The 23,962-nt window shown below is 40.6% G+C and overlaps 1 protein-coding gene across 4 annotated transcripts in view; it reads right to left on the reverse strand.

Moving 5' to 3' along the window:
* The window catches only part of hdac7a (histone deacetylase 7a), a 60,650-nt gene that overhangs the window by 28,753 nt on the left and 7,935 nt on the right, over positions 1-23,962 (reverse strand). For 3 of the 4 annotated variants that reach the window (XM_040153830.1, XM_040153829.1, XM_040153832.1), the window contains one exon: positions 14,828-14,896. In XM_040153830.1, coding sequence (XP_040009764.1) covers positions 14,828-14,896 — 69 coding nt within the window. Of the gene's footprint in view, positions 1-14,827; positions 14,897-15,858; positions 16,169-23,962 lie in introns of those variants that run through there. The other variant, XM_040153831.1, reaches the window with a different exon arrangement.

Here is a 23,962-nt window from a genome sequence, read left to right on the forward strand (position 1 = left end):
GCCTAAAAACAGGGAGCAGAAAGTCAAAAGACAAGAAAGGCGAGTTGATCAGCAGTCTTTAACAACATGCAGATAAGTCTAGTCACTCTCTGAACACTGGAGGAGAGCTGACAGCCAGCACAGTGCCACTACTGATAGGCACTCAAGCTGTACAAAGTCAACAACCGACGGAGCACACGCCACCACTTTGCGTCTTGTTGCACATCCAAATATAGCTACATAGCCGCCTTCTGTTTTGATGGTATACACTCTGTGTGCATGAGTATTTCTAAATCACACAACACCTTTCAGAGGCAGCTACTTCCACTTAATAAAGATTTCATTACCTCAGGGTATCTGGGAGAGGCTGTTAATAAAAAAGCTTCTTTCTTATCTCTTGCGCTATGTAATAAAAAGATCCACGTGTGATCCGTTTCCTAGTAGCGTCAAATCAACATCGACTGTACATACTTGAAACGATTTACAAATCACTATTTGTGCATGTGTGTGTGGGTATTTGTTTTGTTTTGTTTTTTTGCACGCACAAGTACTCGTTCCAAAAAAATGAGTATTTGTTCCAAAAACATTACTCAGCCAAGTTTACAGCATGTCTTTCCAGTTCTTTGCCAAGAAAACTGTTTCCATTTCATCTAATGCAAATAAACGCAGGGTCAAAGCCACAGGTTCAAGTCTGGCTTTTAAGCAAGTGGAAATGCCGGATAAATCACTAATACACTGCAGCGGGGATTATGGGGTAAATTGTTATGTACAAAACCAGATAACTGACACTGAGGTTTTACTTTGTCATTTAACATATTTGTCTTAAAACAAAACCTGATTTCCAGTGCAGCCTGTAACTGATTTCATCTCTGCCTTTATCACTTTGTGTTATATTTTCAAGATTTTTTTTCCTGAAAGAAGCTGAGATTAAATGATTTAGTAAAGACTTTTATTTTATAAAATTTTGTTGTGTTTTTGTTGTGTTTAAGACAAACCTAAAACAAGTTTCATTGTCAAATCTAGCTCAAACTATTGTGATTATTTATTAATTCAATGATTATTTGTTACAACTTATCGATGAGGGCAGAAAAAAGTCAGAAAATAATGAAACATGCCAGTCACAATTTGTAAGAGCACTTTAAGGTGATGTCTTCAAATTGCTTTTTTTTGTCTGCCCAAAAGTCTAAAACCCCAAAATATAAAATTTATAATATATAATGATTTGACAGAGTAAAGCAGCAGGTCCTTCAATCTGAGAAGCTGGAATGAGCAAATTTTCGGCATTGTTGCTTGATAAATAACAATTAGCCGATTGCCAAAACCATCGATGATTAATTTTGATCAATTGATTAATGAATTGTTTAAGCACTAAAGCAATAAAGGCACAGCAGCCGTTTAGATCCAATAGGCTACCCAAACGAGAGTACTAAACTAGGAGCCGGACACTGTCGAAATCTTACTATTCCTCACTTCCTTATTTGGCAAACTAAAATCTGAATTTTATGCTGAGAGTGCATTTTAAACATTTGTCTATACAACAGACAGGAGACAGAGAGATTTGATGAGATGGCATATAAAAGTAACTGGAACATGAAACAGGGTTAATACAGAGGAATCTCTGGAATTCACTGTATAATACTGTATATACCTGGAAATTTGCACATGAATTGTCTATTTTTCAATTACAGAGATGGTCTCTCTGGGACATTTATTTGGGCAATCTGAGTCAATGCTAAAACTATGATTTTGTCAATGTTGTTCATTTGATTTCTTTTGTTAAAAAAAAAAAAAAAAAAGTAAAAAAATCTTCAAGTGTTTTAATTGTGGTGTCATCTCACTCAACATTTGTCTAGGAGCCAGATCACATGTTAACAGTTACTGGGCAATAACGCATAGACCAATGTCATGGCCTCTGCAGCCGCTCCCACAGTGGATGTTCTCATTCACATTAAAGGTGCATTTCAAGTCATTTTCGGTATGGTAATCACAATGAACAATGTGTGTGAGAGGAAGGGCACGAGTTTTTGAGATGTTACCATGAATTTGTGCATCTGAATTTATGTGTGCGCATGCGTGAGCTGGTGTTTGGACGTGCATTTGAGACAGGACTGTAAGTGCGCGTGCGCTTGTGTGTGTGCGTGAGTGAGTGAGTGAGTGAGTGAGTGAGTGAGTTAGTGAGTGAGTGTGTGTGTGTGTGTGTGTGTGTGAGTGAAGGTGGATGACAGTAACAGAGGAAGGTTGATGTATAATGCAGCATGGGTCAAGTTTCCTAAGTCCTCACTGAGTTTCCATAAACATCCAGGACCGCTGCCTGTTAGGTCAGCAAGCTCTCACACACACACACAAACACACGCGCGCACATACGCGCACAGGCTTGATCATCACAGTTTTACACGCTCGCAAACACGGACCACAGCGGACTTCCAGTGCACAGTAAGAAACATATTAGTAAGATATAAATGTCCACGGAAACAACAAAAACTGCTCACGTAGACACAGACACATGGAGTAAACGATAAATAAAGTCAAAGGCACGTACCCGTGTTTGTCTTGTAAATATCCGGCTATGTGAAAACCCCAGTAGCACTTCTGCATCAGCCAGTTAACAGCAGGACCTATAATTAGACAGAGAGCTCCACTCCCCTCCAGTCATCTTTTACTGTCGGCCACATCCTCTTTTCTTTAACTCCTTCTCTTTCTTCTCCTCCCTTCCTCTTGATATCTCTGCCTCTCTTTGTTGACAGTGTCTGTGGGCAAACTGTTGATTTCATCATTTCATTCACACAATAGTAACACCTTGCTTGGGAGCAAAAGGCCATTTTGCAGGGTATCTGCAGACTCCAGGCTAAGAAAGGCTTTTTCAAAAAGAGTTTTTAACCTTTAAATGCTGCCAGGAATTAAATTTCAGACAGAGGGAGACAATGTGGTTGAAATCAGCCTGAAAATATGAACATGCCGGGTAGGAAAAAGGTAATTATCAGACATGAATGAAGTGCGATACATACGACCTCTTACAGACCTATATAGGAGGCATTTTAAGACTTCACAAGCCTTCACACTTTTTTAGGACCCTGTTGCTTCAGTGCAACTTCTGTTACACTCCAATTTTTTTTTTTTAAGGGTCACACTTTGGCCAGAGATGACCGTCAGCTCTTACCACTGTGGGATCTTTACAATCCATCCCAATAAAAAACAGGGATTGTAGCCATGGTAACGAGGGCGGTCGGGCCGGCAGGAAGTTGAGTCTATAAAAACACAACAATGAGAGAACCGGGGTGGCTTCCTGTTTAAGAGCTCAGTTTAGACTCACATTTCCTCCCCTCTCCTCCCCCTGCTGTTGTTGTGATGCTGCTGCCACAGTGCCCTTGAGCCCTACGGCAGTGAAGTATCCCACAGCAACACAGTAGTAAGAGACAGTAAAACTAAAACAACCATGGCTTCTGGGACTCCACCTGACTCATTTTCTCACACACACTCACACAAACACTCCCAAATCACTGTTCCAGTTCCTCTAAATGTATGGCTTTAATGAGAAGCTGAGCGCTTTGACATCCATTAACGACTCAGATTAATGACTAACAGTGGCCCTGAAGCAACACACTTATGAGCTGAACACAAACTTGGTCACAAACACAACCATTAAAGGAACATGGAAAACTACTAGGTAAACTATTGACAATCCAGTTAAATTGTGTTTTATCTATTTCAATGCCACTTGTGGAACTAAATGGGCTTGAATAACACTTAAGTGTAACTTTAACAAACTTGTCAAAGCACTGTGTTTTCAAGTAAAACAATTTGCACTGTAGAGAGCTTGAGAACATTGCTGTTGTACTTGAAAATGTAATTTCCTTGTCTTTCTTTAGACACTATTAAAGAAATATTTTGACATTTTGTAGCCACCTAAATCTACAACTTGTCCTTTACTTTAACTTTTGTTTAGACTCGCAACGTTCAGAACCGGGCTAGATGTTTCCCCCTGCCTCCAGTCCTTATGCTAAGCTAACTGTCTCCTCGCTGTAGCTTCATATGTAACAGACAGACAGACGTGAGAGTGGTATCGATCTTCTCATCTCACTCTTGGCAAGAAAGTAGACGATAATGATAATTTGAGGAATTTCCATTTTTCCCCCCTGAACATACAGCATGGGTGCAGACACAGAGTATGTAAAGATCTGTTATAATCACTGCCTAATTAACTAAGAGAAAACTATGAGAAAATAATTCACAGCATGGCTCATTTCAGCAGACTGCTTTTACAATGCTACATACGCTTACTTCAGTTTCAGGGAAGTGGTGTGGTGTTTCTACAGACAGTCAACCTGCTTACAGCAACCTGACATCCCTGGATTTTCTGTTTGGAGACATCTGAGTTTCTGTAGCTGATGCTGTACGTTTTCTTTTTCTGTTCAACCATGACGAGTATTCCGGCTCATGATCATATCCAACTCTTCTTTTGATGTTAGAAACAATGATCTGTTCATTGGAATTGGAGTCCTATGAACCAAAGGGTTTTCCCAGGGAAGACCTACCCGATATATATTCGTCAGAGCTGTTGTTGATGTATGTTGTTCATTGTTGTCTATAAATATGAGTGTTTAGTGTAGGACCAAAAAAAAAAAAAACTATCAGTATAGAAGTAATTATTACTCAAATAGAGTAAAAGGTGCAGGAGGTGAGGGTGTATGCACTAAAAAAAATCTACAGAGTTGCTAAATCAACCTTGTGTAACACAGGATCTCTATGAATAGTCTGGTACTGACAGTTAGGATCACATGCTCTTTACTCTGGGAGCTCTCTGTCTCTCTGTCTCTGGACCTCAATACTTTTAGAGAACCAGCTGAACTGTGTGTGTGTGTGTGTGTGTGTGTGTGTGTGTGTGTGTGTGTGTGTGTGTGTGTGTGTGTTACATTGAATGTCAAAAAAAGGTCAAGTACCAAGAAATGCTTGCTCAGATTCCTCAATCATTCTCAAATCAGATATTGACTGAAATAATACCTTTGTTGACAAATACAGTCAGCTAATTAATGGAAAAGTATCATTTTAGTATGAGAACCTAAGTCCCGGTTTAAGGTTCAAAACGATTTTTTGGGATGACACGCAGTCTTACTCTCTTTCATTAAGTCTCTAATCCCTCCTTTTCTTTCAGTTTAATTGAGTTTATTGCCATCTACGTTACTTCATGAAAACAATCAAGCTTAAGTATCTAAATCTGGTTGAGGAAAAAAGAAAAATAAATCATTAGTGTTCCCTCTCTTTCTTTGCCGTTTTGGCTACTACTGACACACACTCATTCCCTCTCCAACTTATCTCCCTCTTTTGCTCACGCCTATCTCTCTCTCTCTCTCCCTCCTTCATCCTGAGGAATCCACAGCTGTCACTCCCATTCAAAACCTCTCGTCTTCCCAAAGCAGCTGGCCACACTGTGGTTTGTGTGTGTGTGTATGTATGTGAGTGTGTGTAGACCTGCGTGCCTACAACTGTTGCCAAACTATTTCTATATTTATGGTGTTGCTCTGTTGGTGCGCACTTGAGTATTCAAGTGTAAATGACAGTGTGTGTGGCTGTCGACAACTTTAAGAACTACCCTCTGCTGTGTGTGTGTGTGTGTATGTGTGTGCATTACAAGGATCGCATGATGAGGATCACCCTCTTAAGTGAGGACATTTTGCTGGTGCTCACATCTACAGAAGGTTAAGTGAGGACACCAGCAGCACCTAAATCATCCACGACTCTTGTAGATCTCTGGCTCCAGGCCTTCATGTGAGAGATGTTTTTGTTCTCATCATGTACAGGACAAAATACATGTTGATAATGTGTTTGTCTTTTTTGTTTAATAGAGTAAAACTACCTCATGAATAATTAATTGTTTACTCCAAAATGTACTTTTTATAATCACCATTTTATACAACATCAACATGGCTATATTGGTTTTTCAGAGATTCTGAGGAAAGTAATAGCGATAACTGAAAAGACTAGGTCAAACCCCAGCATGTGGCTGAACCACCTTTTCTCTGTTGGCTTCTCTCCTACTCTTTGTGCTCACATATACAGTATTTTAATATGGCTGAATTCCCAAAAAAGCTGTTTTCTTTTATGTTTTTCTGTTTCTGTTGTCAATGGAACAAGTTTGAAAAAAGTGACTGAAACGTGGCCCATTATGTCTACATGTTAGAACATGTGGAGAACATGACTGCGACCAAACTCCATGGCAATCCATTCTCTACTTGTTGAGACATTTTACTCAAATCTAAACATGTCAACCTTATGGTAGAGCTAGAAAAACCGTCACCAACATTGGGATTCATCCTCTGGGCACCATGGATATCTTTACAAAAATTTGTGGCAGTCATACTGGAAGATATTGAGATATTTCAGTCTGGACCAAATCAACTCACCAACCCACTTTGTTATAGATGGCGCTAACATGGTTACAGAGAGCCACATTTTGCGTGCAATGTGTCTTGTGACTACAATGCACTCTGCTCTATTGAGCAGTTATAGTGAGAGCAGAAGCTGGCATCTTTTCATCATCTACAATGAATTTTACCTGGTTTGAGTGCTTACTGTCATCACAAATGGTGATTCTGGACAAAAAATGATGGGAATAAAAAATTACAACAATAAATATAAAATCGACACAGAAATTCAAAGTACAAGGATGTACTTTCTTTTCACAGCTGAGAAGACACCTTTGGTTAAGGGTCAAGGTAAACATTGGGACAACATTTCTGTTTGTCACCAGCAACAATGTTGCTTTCGTAAAGGTAAAGATTTATAAATTTGGCTGCTTTTTTTCTTCAAGAAATTTTTTGGATGCACACAAGCTCATAAAAAAGGAATTTAAGTAAGCTGTTACATCCTGCCCTGCTTCAACTAAACAGGTGCTTTAGGATTCAGCGGGTCTGCATGCCAATAATACACCCATTTACAAAACTCACACACAGGTCACCGACTCAAACGCTACATAAACATTCCATGTGTCCCTGTCATCGTTGCTCGACTCAGTGTTGCAATTCGCCTAAAGCTTGAAACTTCAGAACAACTCAGTTATTACACACACCCACACCTACACGAACCAATGAATGTGCATGCAGGTGTGCTGTCCGGACTGACAAACGACACTGAGTCCTCTTCCTGCAGCACAGACAACAGAAGCGAGGCTAAGACTCCATCTCATGGCCTTTTTGACTTCTGACCTCCGGTTCCTGTCCTTAATACTTTCTGCTGTATTCTGCTGAACACAACACACTGGCTCGTTGATAGACACACTAAAGCTTTCCTATAAACCTATGATTGTACTCAGCTGTGATTCAAACTATCCAGTTATCCAGTTTCTGGGAACAATCTACTGGCACAGAGAACAGTGACACATTTTGCTTCAGGTTTGTTTGAAATAAACAGCCGAAGAGGTGGGTAGCATGAGCAGTGAGACCTGTCATGACTGAACAGATGAGCAAAACAGCACTATGTGTGATTGACAAGTGGTCTCTTGGATCTAAACTGACTTTGAATCATCTTAATCATAACACAGGTGAGGACAAAGTGTTTCTTTATGTTGAATGAGAGCATCATCTTTCAGTCTTTCAGAAACTTGACACTAAATTTGTCTGAAAACCACATTCTTTCCATGGACTAGTCATGCTTTGAATCAGCTGCTCATCTATGCAAACATCTGATATTTTATTGCTCCCTGTGGGTAAATTCTTTTTTTCTTTTTTTTTTCTGGTGCCGCCCTCCTCAGGGAGGTCAGAGGTCGTGATCAGTTACAAAGACACGTCCTTACACTGGAAGGCATTCACTGCTTTGCCTGTGGACACTTCACTTAAGCAGGGAAACCATGAGCTCACTCCTCCGTTTGAAGTAATCAGCATAGCAAGAAGAATATGTCTTTTGGTACCTAATCATTTTGCTGCATGTTTAATCCATCAGGAATGTGAAGACTTATGGAACACCTGACAGGAACAAGTACTGTGGAAATGCCCTTTGGCAAAGCACCGTTTCCTGCAGCTGCTGCATTACAGCTGCTCAGCAGCCAACAGCAGCACCAGTCATACGGCAGCTACCAGTGCAACACGAGGATGCCCTTCCTAATCCAGCAAATACACCTATGCGTTAAAATAGTCTGCTCAGTCAGCCTATCTGAGTATCTTCAGCTAGAAATCTGGGTTTCACTCCCACAGAGCTCAAAACAAATTACTTCATAATCAGTGCAGTGTTGGCTGCACTAGAGCTGAAAGTGAAAAACGTCAAGATGTGAGTGTACATCTGTCCATGCTTTCTTTCTCTCCGTCACTCTCTCACACACACACGCACACACTCCTGCTCTCCTTAACATCAAAAGCATTCTCCAAATTTCCCAACACAGATAAAGCCACTCAACATAGCAGCTCACTAAAAGGGATCTCCTCCTTTATCTTTCATAACACACAGACACACAAATATCAGTCCGTCTTTATCATCACGAGCCCTGGTAACTCACACAGTACAGCCATACTTTTTACTTAGAAACACGATGCCTTATCAGACAAACAAAGGTAACGGCATAAAACTCTTGCCTAAGTGCCCACTGAATTAATCTCTTCTCACACATATAGTATCATGCCAAAGGGGAAATGATTTCAAATGAACTGAATGATCTTGCTGGTTATCAGTGGATAAAACAGGGGGACCTGAAAACAGTGGTTCCTGGGTGACTGATAAATTCTGTGATAGTGGTGGAGAAATTAGCAATGATTAAAAAAAAACAAAAAATCTACAATCTGCAGCAAAGGCTTCTCTGCTGATGGTGACCAGTGTGGGTATCTGCTTATCCTGCTGGAGCCTCACATTACCCTGCAGCGACCTCAGCAAAATTGGACACAAACTTTGTCAAAATCTAGTTCAGGGTGAAGACCACTTTGGTTATGTTTTCTGCTGAATGAAGAAAGGAGTATTCAGGACATGTTTCCAATTCACCTTCAGTTCATTCACTACTTTTTTTTTTTCCTGTCGGAAAAGACAAGCATCTTCTCTTCCCTCAAAGACTCATCAGCACAGAAATACTGTCTGAGTCTTAACAAGTCTTTTAGTTTCTGATAATTAGAGAAAAATCTAACAAAAATTGGCTAGAAAATTCAAATTCAAAATTCATTATGGACTGACTGACCTCTTCACATGCAGTATTTCTATAGTGAGTGTACAACCTTGAGCTGGCTGACTGCCAGGGCAACTAACATAACAAAACAACTTTAGTTCCTCTGTCAATTGCAAAACATAAATGAACTGAAGTGCATGTGTGAAATAGGATCTGCTGACAGGACTCAGACCTCTGCCTCCGTCTTGCTTTTTGTTCTTATTTTCTTTCCAACCCCCTTTCTCTATTTCTATATATACGCCATAAATCTGTCTATCTACTCTTTTTGCTTCCTTTCAATTTCTTCATCAATTTTTTATTTTATTTTTTACACACATTCTTGTCTTGGTAAAAGTTAACGTGTTCCAGGAAGGCAGCCTCATGAATATGCACAGTCACACTCAGCTGTCTGCACGGACAACAAAGGAAGAAGACATTAACATTCCTGCACATGCTCTGCACTCTGGTCAGGGGTGAACACACACACACACACACACACACACACACACACACACATAGACACAGAGAAAAAATCCATACATAATTGTGGACATGGAAAATCCCCAAAAACATTCTGAAACACACGCACATAGACAAGCGCCTTATTTACAAACAACTGAAGGTGTGCAGAGTCAGGGAGCAGAAATAACCTTAGTAATATGTCATGATGTGATTTTTTGATTAAGCCACAGGTTGACAAACCTTGATCAGAGCTGGAATTAATCGATTAGCCAAATGAAAGAAAATGAATTAGCAACTATTTAATAATTAATCATTAATAATTATTCGATTCACTGTCATTTTCGTGTAAAAAAAATGCCAAATCAAATTCTCAAATGTGCGGGCTTTATTCTTTTTCTGCGATACTTAACTGAATAAACTCGGCCAGAAGAAAACAGCAGTTTGAATATGTCAGCTTGGGTTCTTGAAAACTGAGATGGGCATTTTTCGCTATTTTCATTTTTAATATAACAAATGATTAATCAATAAAATGTTGAACAGATAAACCAATAAAGAAAACATTAATTACTACTTGGAGTTAACTTGACACAAGGAATGTGATAAATGGCAATAGTAGCAAAAAATAACACTAACCCAGCCTACACAACTACCTTTATTGTTCAAGTGGTGAGAAATGACGTGGTTATGGTGTCTCAGACCACAAACAGGAGGCACATATTATGAAGGGCTACTGGTAGAGAATTTGAATGCCTTTCTGTTGGCCAGGAAAAATAGCAGACATTGTTTAAGCATATGCCAGATGTTGGATCCTAGATACCTTCAATGTAATATAGCAACACAGGAAGTAGTGAGTAAAATTATTTTTGTTTTTTTATTTGAGACTTGACTCTCAGCGTGAATCTGATGAAGTAGTGTGCGTACAAAAATAGCCTGCTTGTTTACAAATCACTGCATGCATATAATTATGCATCTAGTATACTTCCTCCTTGTGATATTGAACATATTCCGAGCAGCACCTTTGTGATTTGCACATATCCAACGACTCCCTAACTACTCACATCCTGCTCTCTGCAGTTTTGTCTGTTCTCTGCACTTTGTCTTTGCGCATCTTAAAAAAGCCATCTCTGAGAAACCTGTTTATACACACGCACACACACTCACACAAAACCCCCATGACATGTGCACACAACCACAGACAGACACAAACACAGACCCACATTAAATGAACATGCAGTGTGTCTCTCTCCTCCTCTACTACACCAAGTTGTTGAAATTAGCCTGGAGCTGTAAAAGTCGTTGCAGACCATCCATCACACACACACACACACACACACTTGCAGTCAGATGTAAAGTCAGGAGTCCATCCAGATGAGAGGAGATCCTTTTACATCTGTGCTCACAACAGGCTATCTGATCTGAGGTCAGTGTCAGTCGCCTCGGTGATGTGGAGTGAATGTGAGCCAGCCATTACTCTCTGCTACGCGTTAGGTCAGACAACATGGAAATACAGTGAGGAATGTGGTTCGGAAAACTTAAGGCTAAACTGATATGGGGGCTGACACTGGCTTTTTATCAGACTGTCATATCGTTTATGTTCAAGATGATGTGCAGTCCGGACACAGATGTATCTGTAAAAGAGCCATTTAATCAGGATTTTAATTTGCCAGATGTCTGTTGTAAATAAAACCATTTAATGAAGGGACCCGAGAATTGTCCTCATCACTGAATGCGTAAGGTTTGGTCAGAGTGCCTCAATGAGGTAGGGAAAGACAAGGTTTGACTGTATACAGGCAGAAATATTCAATATCAGTTTTCCAAGGCTATGAGCCTTGAGCCCACACTGTGATGCTAAACATCAGTAAACTTGCTTTTTGCTTTTTTAGATCCAAGGCCTCTGGTCTGGAGCAGTGGGTGGGACTGAGGTGAAAATGGAAGGTTTTCCCCCCAAATGCCACAGGAATAAATCCTTAGAAAAATAATTCCATCGACTTCAGTCAATTTCAGCGGGATTAAGTGTGTCTTTGTGCATGTGCTTGTGTATGTAGGAAAGAGAGAGAGCGACGGAGGGAGAGAGACCGAAGTCCCGAGGGGGATACAGGCTGCGGCTGGAGGGCAATCACAGACCGGTTACTCAGCTGACCACAGCAAGGAGCCTTTAGCTCAAAGGTTAATACAACATGAACTGATTTGACATACTAATAAAACGTTAAGAACGATGTTACCTCAGGCCACACCACATACACTTACACACAGTCTCTCTGGCCCATTTGCACCAAAATTCTATTAATATGTGCGGACTGTCACAGAGAAACAGAAGAAATACAAAACACACACACACACACACACACACACACACACACAAAGTGCTATGGGGCCTCTTGGAGAGTATTATATAACATTATCCCTGACATATCAAGTGATTTCACGCGCAGAGAGACAGGACAATCAAGCTATTTGTTCAGCAGGTCAAAAAATAGCCGCCTCCTTCTTCGCCGTCTACTATTACTACCATTACTACCACAACTACTGCACAGCTTGTGTCTGCACTGTAGTTTGGCTTTAAGGGGCCCCATAATTTAAAATGACCCTAATATGTCTGCAGAGGTTATTATGGTTGTTGATCAGAACAAATAAGTCAATCAATTTTTTGGGCAGCAGCTGCTGGGATTTAATGACTTGATACTGTCTTGGAAAAAAAGCACCACACACACTTGACATTCAGGTTGGAGCACGATTTAGTGTCAAAAAAATAGTGTAGTAGCTGCAGAAGTATTACCACTCCAGTATTTGTGTTGTGATATATTACCCCTGTACTCAATAAAGACTAAATCTGTTGATTAAATGTTAAAGTCAGGTCAGGTTACTAAAGGTTACGCAGGTTTGAGAAAAAAAAAAGAACAGAGTTAACATTTGTACGAAAATAATGGAAATCATTTAAATTGACATGGAAGATTTGTACATGCACTAAAATTTCTTCTATAAATGTATAATAAATGACAGAATGTACTTTATTATTAACCAAAAAATTAAAAATGCAAAAACATATATTCAATTCTGGGGGTTTGTTTTGCTATAACTTTTCATAAATAGAATTAAATACATATGTATCTTCTGAATACAGTATATTCTGAAGAAGGCATTAAATGTTCAGCTGAAACAATTAGTCAATGGATTGATGACTCAATCAAAATAAAATTAGCTATTTTAATAATACATCTTTTGTTTGTTTTTTTATTGATGTTGTTTTATCTTATAAGCAAAAATTCAACAAAACAAAACAAAACAAAAAAAAATCACTGTCTATTGTCACTTTCAACCCAGTCTTTCAAGTCTGTATATTTGCTGGTTTTTTCAATCTACTATGATAGTAAATTGAACATCTTTGGGTTTTGGACTATTGGTTTCACTAAAACAAAAATTTGAATATTTCAGTTTGGGCTTAGGGACATTGTGATGGGCATTTTTTTAAAAACTATTTTATGACTTTTCCAAATGATTAACCATAATCTTTTTCTGATAGTGAAAATAATCCTTAGTTGCACCCTGAGTTAAACCTATTCTTCAATGCATATCCTCTCTTATTTCATCTTTCCATTATTCGCACTCTACCGACTGTAACTAAGTCTTCTTCCCCCAGCATCAAGCGAAGCACCCACATCAGCTGACCCAGGATGAGGAAGAGTGGCCTGCACTTCTATTACATTAGTCCTGTGTAGTTTAAACAGCTACTTGAGCTCCAGAGGCTTTTAAAATGGAGGTTTGACATTTATACACATCTGGCCCGGACTTCTGCCACCATCAACCTCAGAGGCACCTGGCATCAGGGCACTATGATTGACAGTGAAAATGCTTTAATGTGAGGTTGTATAGCGGTAAAGAGAGACGGATCAGAGAGGAAGACAAAGGAGAGAGTGGCAGTGTCAGTTGCCCTGTGTGGACAACACACATGTAACCAGACCCTGCAGCCACAGCCATGACCTCACTGGGTTTTTCCACAGGCACACACACACACACACACACACACACACACACACACACACACACACACACACACACACACACATCACACACACACACACATCACACACACACACACACAAACAAATATACACAGGGAACATAGTGGGCCCTTGGTTAGCATACAGTCAGTGGAGCCTGGCACAGTGAAAGTCGGCTTCCATTCAGAGAGTCATGCATTGTAATCCTACACAGTGTGATCACACAGCCATGCTTCACAGTGGAGAATGCTAATCTAAACTAAAAGGCAAGACACAGAGAAACAGCCGGGTGACTTCTTTCAGACAAGTGAAGCAGTGTATCAAATACATTTTGAGCTCAGGTTGAAGAGGAGTGTTTCCCTTGTGAGTCAGCATCAACCAACCTGAGTTGAGGTGATGTTTGTAAAATTCATTAAGTGTTGAGAGGAGACAGAATGGAGAAATATTTGCCATGAAGGTGTAGAGCTGCTGCTGTCGTGATCAAAAACTGCTTGCTGACATGCCCAGCTTAGCCTCTTATTTAGTTGTAAAAATACATTTCTCCCGAGGTAAGTGTGTACGGGTTAGCTTAAGTTCACATCCTGCGTCATAGCAGTCACCGTCGACATTTTCAGTACCTCCCCATGACCACATTCAGAAACAAAATGATATCCTTGGACATCATTTGTAGGAGACACAGTGGAACTGAAATTGAAAAAAAGTGAATTGAATCCTGTACTGTGTATTGGCCCCAGGGGCAGATTTTTACATTTCCAGAGACAATAGTTATAGCTGTAAATTAAATAACTTTTAAAAAAAATAACTTCACGTGGATATTTTTGCAATACGTGTAAGATCCCATGTGAAAATTAACTTTCACGAATCTCTCGGGACCCGCAGCAAGACAAGATTTCTAAACCCACACGTGAAAAACGCAGCAGGCCGAGTATGTCTTTCCATCTAGGCCAACACCTGTTCTGTACTTCACTGCACTTCTCTGAGAGTCAAAGATCTTAGATCATTCTGTACGCTGCGCTGGAAAAACTGCTGTCACCCAAAGTGTGCAATGTGTGTGTGTATTCCGTTAAAAAAAAAATAAAGAGTTGCAAAGAGGACAACATGTAGTCATGAGGGAGTTAACTGTAGGCTGGCATCATTTTTCCACATTAATGTTTCAGCGCTGTTGGCTGTGGCCTTACTTTCACAAGCGAGTTTAAAATGTTACCGATCCACAACATAACAAGTTATTAAATTGGTATTTAGTTAATTTTCTCCAGGAGATTAAAAGTCCTACCTGCCACCGTGTGAAATATGTTGTCCTGTCTGTCTTTCTTTATGATGTTCCCTGAAATGCTGATCCCATCTGCAGAAACAAAGAGAAAAATAAATAAGTGAAATGGAGCTCATATACTACAATAATAAATGAACAGTGCCAGTACAAATTGGCAATTGGCAGCTCTCAACTCCAAACTGGATCAAAATGTTATTGTTTCTTATCTGAAAATCTCTTTTCAACTGTGAAGATGTCAATAGCAGGCCACCATAAACTGTTCCAGAGAAGCTGCTGCAGTTCCCACCGGCAGCCAACAGAGGCTAATAAAAGTAAGAGATGACTTAATGCTCCTTAAAGGGTTGTAGTAGCAGACCTGGCCACCTGATGGGTGTGGCTGGGCACAATCTGAGCTGTTCTTGCGAAGTAAGACCCATCTGTCGGCTCTAATTTGTGACTCGGAATCCGAAAGATCACAAAATGTGCAGAGCAGTGGTGGTTGAGCCGGCACGAACAAAACACGCTCAGATTAAAAGGGAGGAGGCAGGGAGTGCATGTGCATTTTAAAAGATCTAAAATAACCTTTAAGTGTGTGTGTGTGTGTGTGAGAGAGAGAGAGAGAGAGTGAGCGAGCGCGCGTGTGCGTGCTGCTGCTGCTGCTGCCGCACTCCGATGCTGACCAACATCTGTTCTGATGAGAAGGTTTGTAGCTCACAGACTTTAAACTGTTTCAACACAGCATTCGCGAAAAACAGGGTCTTAACGGACCTTCAAGACGGACCAGATTAGACTTTGTCCTACTTGATCACACTTTCATCACTTGGCCTACTGCTCTTACATCCCCGTGTCTGTGATAGGAGGAAGGAAGAAGGACCTAATAGTGACTTTCTAGTTGTAGACACATATGTCTCATGACAAGAAGACGGGAAATAAGCACACAGAGACTAAATGTAACAAATATGCTATATAATGCCGTATTCTTTCTCGGGATTCGACGCGCTTTTTTCCGCTCCTGAGCAATTACAGCAGGGCAAACACCTGCGCAGGTAACTCACCACCACGGCTCTCCCCGGCAATTCACAACGTTCAGGAAGCCCAGTACGCTTCCCTGACTTCCAGTCGTCCCCACGCAAGACCCTGTCACCACCGGTGTCGGCGACCTGGTGAGACAGACCCCGCTCACACCTAAGCAGCCTCTCGACGCGGCCTGAGCCCAAACACTGGAAGGTAAAATCCGGCTGGAGCCGAGTGGGTCTCGGAGTAGCGCTCGACAAGTGCGTGCGCGTCCAGGAGAGCGAAAAACCCCGACGGGAGGTGATGGGGGGGGGGGGATCCGCCGCTGTTGTCGGTTGACAGTGAAGAAGAGGAGGAAAAGAAAAGGGACTTATCTGGGGCAAGTTGCAGAAAAGAAAAGTCCGGCCCCTCAAGTCCTGCCCCCTCCCCGCCGTTCCCCTGCTGACAGAAATAGCAAGCAAGGCGGGCCCCACCAAAAATAGCCTTCACTTCTCACGGACCTTCAGGACCATTGTTTTCCTGCTCCGCCTGACTCTCATTGGGTGCACACCGCAGCCAATCAGCGCTCGGCTCCTTAGAACTCTTACAACAGTCTTAACTTTGTCTCCAGACTGGGGACCTGTGGCAAATAAAATAATGGCCCCTACACTGTGGCACCATCTGCTGTCAAAAAGGCCTTAAAACCAGCGCTGTGACAGCACCATGCAGTGTGATGCGATGCGGGGGCCTCGACAACACCGCTTTGTAGGTCCCCAGTCAAAGGTGGGGGCAGTTCAGCTTCACTTTTTACGGCCCTGAGTGCTACGGTTCAACTCCCCGTTTTCTTATTCATAGTTTTTATCTCAAAAAAATGTTTCCCTCTTGTTGTCTGTCTGTAATATACTGAAGGCGGGGACAAGAAAAAAAAGTACCTACATCCATGCACCAGTTGATTTCAGGTCTAGTTAATGTCCAACGGCATTGAACAAATTATTATTTTGGTGTGGGCGCATGCCTTTGCACAGTGCCATGTCTATAAAGGCTAAAAAAAAGTTTCTCAGGCAACCAAAATCTGCTCTTGGACATGTTTTGGTGCCTAGTTATGACTGCAGTCAGCTCAAATTAAAAGCAGGCCAAAAAATGGAAGAGAATTACAACATTTTTAGAACATACAAATAATTCACTGGAGAGAAGTAAATAAAGCTTTCACTAAGGAGATCAATAGGTGAAATATACTAAAGGATGTGTGCTTGTAACACACCCCGTTGACTAATAACATGTGTTACAGTTTGTGTAGTGGTGTGCAACGGTCATTTCATGAGAGCTTTGAAGTTTGATCTCATTTTGGAGTCGGTTCTTTTAAATATCTTCAACACCACTACAGTATTACTTTTCACAATCGAAAATCTTGCAGGCTTCAACACCATCAACGACATTTTATGGACAACCACGCTACATTACTCTGTGATAAATCTGTGGAGGAGAGCGACCATGCAAACTGAGCAAAGGCTCGGAAAAGACTCCTGAGCATTGTTTTCACGTCCTCAAGAGCAGCAGAAGAAAGCCTGCTGAAAGGGCCTTCGTTAGCGGAAATGTTTGGAATAGTTATTGTGGGCCTGATAACAATGTCATATACTGTTGAGCAGATTATACAAATAGCTTTCCTCATTACTGTACTTTTAATTCACTGAATGTCTTAAACCATGTAGAGTTGTAATCTATGGGATTAAAACTGTACCTAGTTTGCGCATGTGCGGTAGGATTAAAGATTAAATCAGTATAGAATCAAAGATATTTCAAGTCTGGTATGAAACAAAACACACCCATGTCCTGTAATATCGTTAGTGACTGCTCAACACAGCAAAATATGGACATTTTGGAGCTGTTAGATGAAAACCTGAGGCTCTTTCACTGCAGTTTGTATGAACCAGAGCAGGTCCAACATGTGATTTAAAGAAAAACAACGCCTGGAAAACCGCTGGGTTAGCTGTGGAAAACCAGATGGTGATGGTTGCTCATGGCTCAGCATGGCTATTCCTGCGATATGGAAAAAGGTCATTAAGATTTATGTAACCATGGTACAGGATGCACTGTCCCTGAGCACGCTGAAAAAGACGGCATGCTTGATACTCTTCAGAAATTTACGATAAATAATTATCAGGGATTGGGCTTCCTGCATTAATTTAATGAAACTTCTAAAAAAAAAAAAAAAAGTGTTAGAACAAAGAGAAATACTAAAATTGTATTTCAGCATTACAGGAATGACTGTAATCTAATTATGAGCAATATGTTAGTTGTTGAAATCAAGCACACGGGGTCATAAAACATTGTCTTTTATTTTACATTTACAATATCTTTCTTATCTTTCATCATTAAATTACTGTTTTTCACGTTACAGTTCCTTTACCACTACTGTAACTGTGATTCCAGTAAACCTACTGTAAATGTTTTTTTACAGTAAATTCCTTGTCAGTTGCTGCCAGTTAATTACTTTGACAGTGTGTTAGACAAGATTTTTATCAAATTGTACTTAACCCATGCCCGTAAAGACCTAATCCATTTGATGTAGATTTCTAGAGAAACCCTTGCACAGAGTGACTGATAATCTTCATAGGCAATACATTAGCAGGAAGCTCTGAGGTAAAATGGTTAAGAGGATCTGCGAACAGTTACTGTAAAATGTTGTGGATGGTGAAGTAGCCTTCACCCCCTTTGTGTGCTGGCATGATGCTCATCAAGGCTGTCATTATAGACATCATCATTAATACTGTAGAAGCCTGGGAAAAAATGTTTAATTGAATGTTTCTGATTATGGGTTATATTGGAGTTTTTGTAATACTGATAGACTGGAGGTCTTATACGTTTGTAATTCATCTGTTGTGACCTATACATTTTTGTAAGGGCAATAAAAGGCAGTTCATTCCCTACAGTTTTCTGTCACTGCAAGTATAGATCTGTGCTTGTGTTATCAGACCAACCTAGCACAGGACACCCTGAGCCCATGTAGGAGGAGGTAACGCATCCTATCTCTGTAAGTGACAGCGTTCAAACACACAACACCTACAGCGCATACGTTACTGTGGTAGCTTATATATGACACAGGACCATCGTTTTTTGTCAGTTTCTCTGCTCCAAAGTTTTCCTTGAATCAAGCTGCTGTTTGCCGTTTGCAGGCACTCATACTGAGTCCCAAACATTCTAAGGCATCCCGTCAAGTGTACCATCTAAGTGTGGTAAGCATGAAAAGAAGGTCTCGCTCGTTTCTCTGTTTAATCATAAATCCATAATTTCTGCACAGTTAAATTCCCCTTTCTTTTATCCCCAAATGAAATTATTCACAATCAGAACACGGGTATGGATATGGGATATCTTTTTTGTATATATGACAGAAGCACTTTGATGCTTTTTTGTCTTTTTCCACCTGTATCTTTTCCATGCTTTTCTTACTTTTTCTGAAATTAACTCTATCTGCATAGTACAGTTTTTACAAATTTTGAGGCAGAAACTGACATTTATTATGAGTTTCACTAGCACTTCTCAGTGTTTTTCCCCACTTTCAACCGTCCTCTTGTTTCCACAGAGCACAGGCATGAGTGCGTTTTCTCCTTTTTTCCGATCTCAGTGTCAGGCAGGTCAACAACTGATGTTTCAGACCAATATTGAAACCTAGAAGTGTGCGTCTGTCTACTGCTGGTGTTTCACCATCGTCCGCTCGCTTACCCTCGGGTGCCTCTGTGAATAGGGGGAACCCAGCATCATTCCCAGAAACCCTCAGTGTGTGGGTTTAGAGAACAACATAACCGTGTGTGTCAGCGTGTGTGTGCGACAGAGTTTTCTGTGTGTTATGCGTGTTTGTGATTGCATGGGTGTATGTGCATCAACATAAAGTGTGTGTGCAGGCATATATGTGTGTATATGTATGTGTGAGTGTGTCTGTGTACATGTGTGCATGTGTGTGTGTATGTGGTTAGTCCATACAATTACACAATCTGCCATGCAGTCTGAATCACATCCGGTTTCGAGCTGAAAATAACAAAACCACAGGGTGACAGAAAAGCAGTGCAGCAGGCAACCACCCACAGGGAGAGAGGATTACAGACACTTATACACACACACACACACACACACACACACAGGATACACACACACACACACACACACACACACACACACACACACACATGCACACACACACACACACACATGCACACACCCACCCACACACTCAAGTCCAGCACTGGTCAGTTGGTATTTTCCATAAACAACATCTAGTTTATCTAAAAAGAGCTTTCTTTTACAGAAATGGGACCTAACACAGTGTTTTATCCTCTGATTGCTGAGAGTGTAAACTAAAAAAGCCCTTTTCAAAATATTGTAAAAGCCTCCACATCGTATATGCAACTGCATGAAGTAACTGCAAGATGAGATTATTCTAAATTATATTAGTTAGCCCATATATGAAGCCTAAATAGTGATCAGTCCCTGCCGTGTACTTCAAATACCACTAATTCAACATGAATATAAAGACAGTGTGGTCAGTGCTAAAAATTGAAAGCACCGCAACTTCAGTGCAAAAATGTTGGAATCAATTATTGGTTTTCAGAAACACGATCAGTCATACCTCAGAAGTAAATTACACTGAAATGACACAGTTAAAAACAGTCAGTCTGACGTATGCAGCTTTTTTGTCAGTACTATATGGGGCAGGATGTGGTCAACTGTGTGATACATAGTTGCCTCCCACCTGCAGAGATGCACTCCTTCTACAACACAACTTTTGACACATGAAGTGATTCTTCACACAAAACAAAAAAAACTGAGTGCAAAACTCAAAGAATGACGATCAAAACGCACAAGACAGGATCAGGGAAATTATGTTTTTGTGTGTGTTTGTGTGTGTGTATCCACTGACAAGAGCTGGGTGTCAAACCTCAATACTTATTTGGTATCTAAATGTGTCCGTAGAACCAAATATTGAAACGTAAATTTGAACATTTAACTTAATTTATGATGCATTAAAAGAAATACGCATTTAAACATACTCTAAAAATATCACTCACTTAATGAAGAGAACTGCCTCGCTGTTTTAGTGTGTGTGTGTTGACCGCTGAGCCATGAACATGTGTGTGTGAACATTTGTGCGTCTGATACTTTATTTCCCACGTGCGGACATTAAAAAACACAGCCCATGCACTTGTAAAAACATGAATGAGCCTCTTTTACATAACAGAGCTGGGTATGACCTTTACTTCCACTAATTATGAAACGCAGTGGTCTCAGTTAGCTGTTTTAACACAGTTAAAATAGAGCATACAGCCACTATCTGTAAAATGGGATAAACGGGGATAGAGGTTTAGAGAGAAGGAATGTCAGAGTGAAAGAAGAAGGAAAGGGATTAGAAAGATAAAGTGACTGTGGAAGAATAGAAGAAAGTCAGAGAGAGAATAAGAGGAGTTAAATGGAGAGGTAGAATGAGAGTAAGAGTAAGAGAGTAAAAGAAGAAGAGAGATAGGACAGGAGAAACGGAGAGAGCGTCTGAGAGCACTGTAATAATGTTTGGCCTTGGTCTGCCAGTGGGGTCCTTCCCCTTAAGAAGCCAACAGGAATGCGAGGAATGCCGCATGAGAAGAAAAAGGAAGGAGCGGAGGAGAGGGGGAGAAACAGGGGAGGATGATGGGAAAGAAAAAAAGCCAAGAAGGAGAAGGAGGAGGAGGGAGAAAAGCGGGCAATCCAGAGTGAGACGACGATAGAAAGAAGGAGACAGGCAGATGAAGGCAGAGTAATATGAGGAGGGGGTTATACACTGAGGAAGAGACTTATTATCTTTAGTGGGCTGAGTAAACACAAGAACAAAGAGGACAAAAATAATAAGGCTGGAAAATATTTGGGAGGAAAAAACTTGGGCTCAATTTGTGTGATTTTATTTTTGTGCATGCGGATGTTCATGTACTCACACTAGCATGTGTTTGTGTGTGTTTACATACTTGTATTCACGTGTGCTCGTGTCTGTGTGTGCGTGTGTGTGTGTGTGTGTGCGAGACAGTAACTGGGTGTGGTACTAAACTCAGAGTTTTCTTTTCCTTTCAAAAATTCTCTTTGCCAACAGTGTCAGCACCAGAAATTTTACACCTGCAATATCTTACAGAAAATAATCTTACTTAAAATCTGCTTCAGTCTTGTGGCGGTCAGTTGATAATCATGAGATACAGACAGACAGAGCCTTTGCACATCCGCTCGTATGCGCTCAAATCATGTGTGATTCTCCTGCTTCATGGCAGATAACATGGAGGCCACAGGGTTATTTAAACTAGCCAATATGCATAATGCTGCAACTGAGGAAAATTACACATTAGCCTGCAGAGACTGAGCTCCCTGAAGACATACAGTAGCCGCAGTACTGACCTACAAAGCCAAAACACAATAAGTACGAATAGAGTTAGGATCAGAATCTGTTGTTTTGGCATCTGCTTTACCACATAAAAACATTATTATGCTATAGAAATGTATAATTTCTGTGAAAACAATAGAAGTTGCAGTGACTGCAGACCGAAGATCTCTGTTGGAGATCTGACTAACTTTTTTGGCCCCCTGGAAGTAGCAGAAACAAGCTCTGAAAACAACACTAACATAGTGCCACCTTTTAAGTTAATATGTCAAAATTGTTAGCAGTTGCCTATTTAACGAGACTAGTATACTAGTCAAAATCTAGCATATGGCTGGACCGCCCTTTATCTTTTTGCTTCTCTCCTACTCTCTGTGCTCACATATACAGTATTTTAATACAGCTGAATTCCCAATAAAGCTGTTCTCATTTACATGTTTCTCTGTTTCTGTCGTCAGAAAATGGACCAAGTATGAAATATTGACTGAAAAGAAGCCCGTTAAGACTACATGTTAACCAGCAGTCACTCCCAAGTCATTTCCAGGCTGCTGCTCTGCTACAATTCAGATTTTGTAACCGTGACATCATCTGACAAAATCCCTGTACACCTAAATTAAAGACAACAGCTGTGCTGTGATCTCAGCTATATTAACTTCTAAAATGATCACTCAGAGAGAAAGTCAGAAGCTCATTCTTGTCTTTGTCAGCTGCCGTGAAGTCAACTGAATGAGACGTGTAGAGAGGTGTGTCTGCGGAAGGAAAGCCCGACCTTGCTCTCGCGGGGCAACACTGGCGACTCTCTTCTGCGGAAAGTAGCTAAGGTTTGTCCAAAAAGTCACTAGATTTGTCACTAGGTGCTTTTGTGAAGAAAAGTCATGCCCCCAGCAGCAACATCGCGGCATCCTTGGTTTAGTGCTGCCCTAGACGATTGCTATTGGTTTAAAGAAATATAAACAAGCCAGAGCGTTTTTTTCACCTACAGCAGAATGATAATGGGTGCAGCCAGACCATTCTCCATTGCTGACACAGCACTATGGAGGTAGGTCTGGCTAGGCAAAACTTTAATATTTCTATCTGTTAAGCAGTTTTCTGGACAACCTGAAAAATGAATATCTCACATAAAATCCTGCGTTGACCCTGAAATATTTTTTTAAAGAAAATGTTTTTTTCTAGTATCAGTTGTGTTTTTTTATATAAAGGTTAGCATCTTTAAATTAAGCTCTGACCCAGCATCTGGCATAAAGGTCAGAATAGGAAATAGTGTCTGACACATTGGAAGCCGAAATATGGTACATATACCCCTCAGAATGACAGTATATACTGAGCAAACATAAATGGAAACCCAAACAAGACACAATCACATAGTGAATTCCCTTACAGACTGAACACTCTTTAAAGACACACATGCATGTTCAAAATGTTTCCATGGTGTGTGTGTGTGTGTGTGTGTGTGTGTGTGTGTGTGTGTGTGTGTGTGTGTGTGTGTGTGTGTGTGTGTGTGTGTGTATGCAGGTGTGAAAAAGTGAGACAGAGCGAGTGTCTGAAAAGACTAGGCACATCGAAAGCCTTGGTGACATGTGCAGTCCACAGAAACACAATGGATCGCTGACAGACATTTTCCACAACAGAGCCATGGTTTCATGCGTGCACTAGTCAATAACCAGTGTTGAGAAGTTAGAGAAGTTATGTGACTTTTTTCCAGGCGCATGGGCAGTTACACACTGTTAATATTAAAATGAATATATTTTAATATTGGTGGCGCTAGAGTAGCGCTACCAAAACTG

This window comes from Xiphias gladius, chromosome 18 (assembly GCF_016859285.1).
Source record: "Xiphias gladius isolate SHS-SW01 ecotype Sanya breed wild chromosome 18, ASM1685928v1, whole genome shotgun sequence".
In the NCBI taxonomy this organism is placed as follows: Eukaryota; Metazoa; Chordata; class Actinopteri; order Istiophoriformes; family Xiphiidae; genus Xiphias; species Xiphias gladius.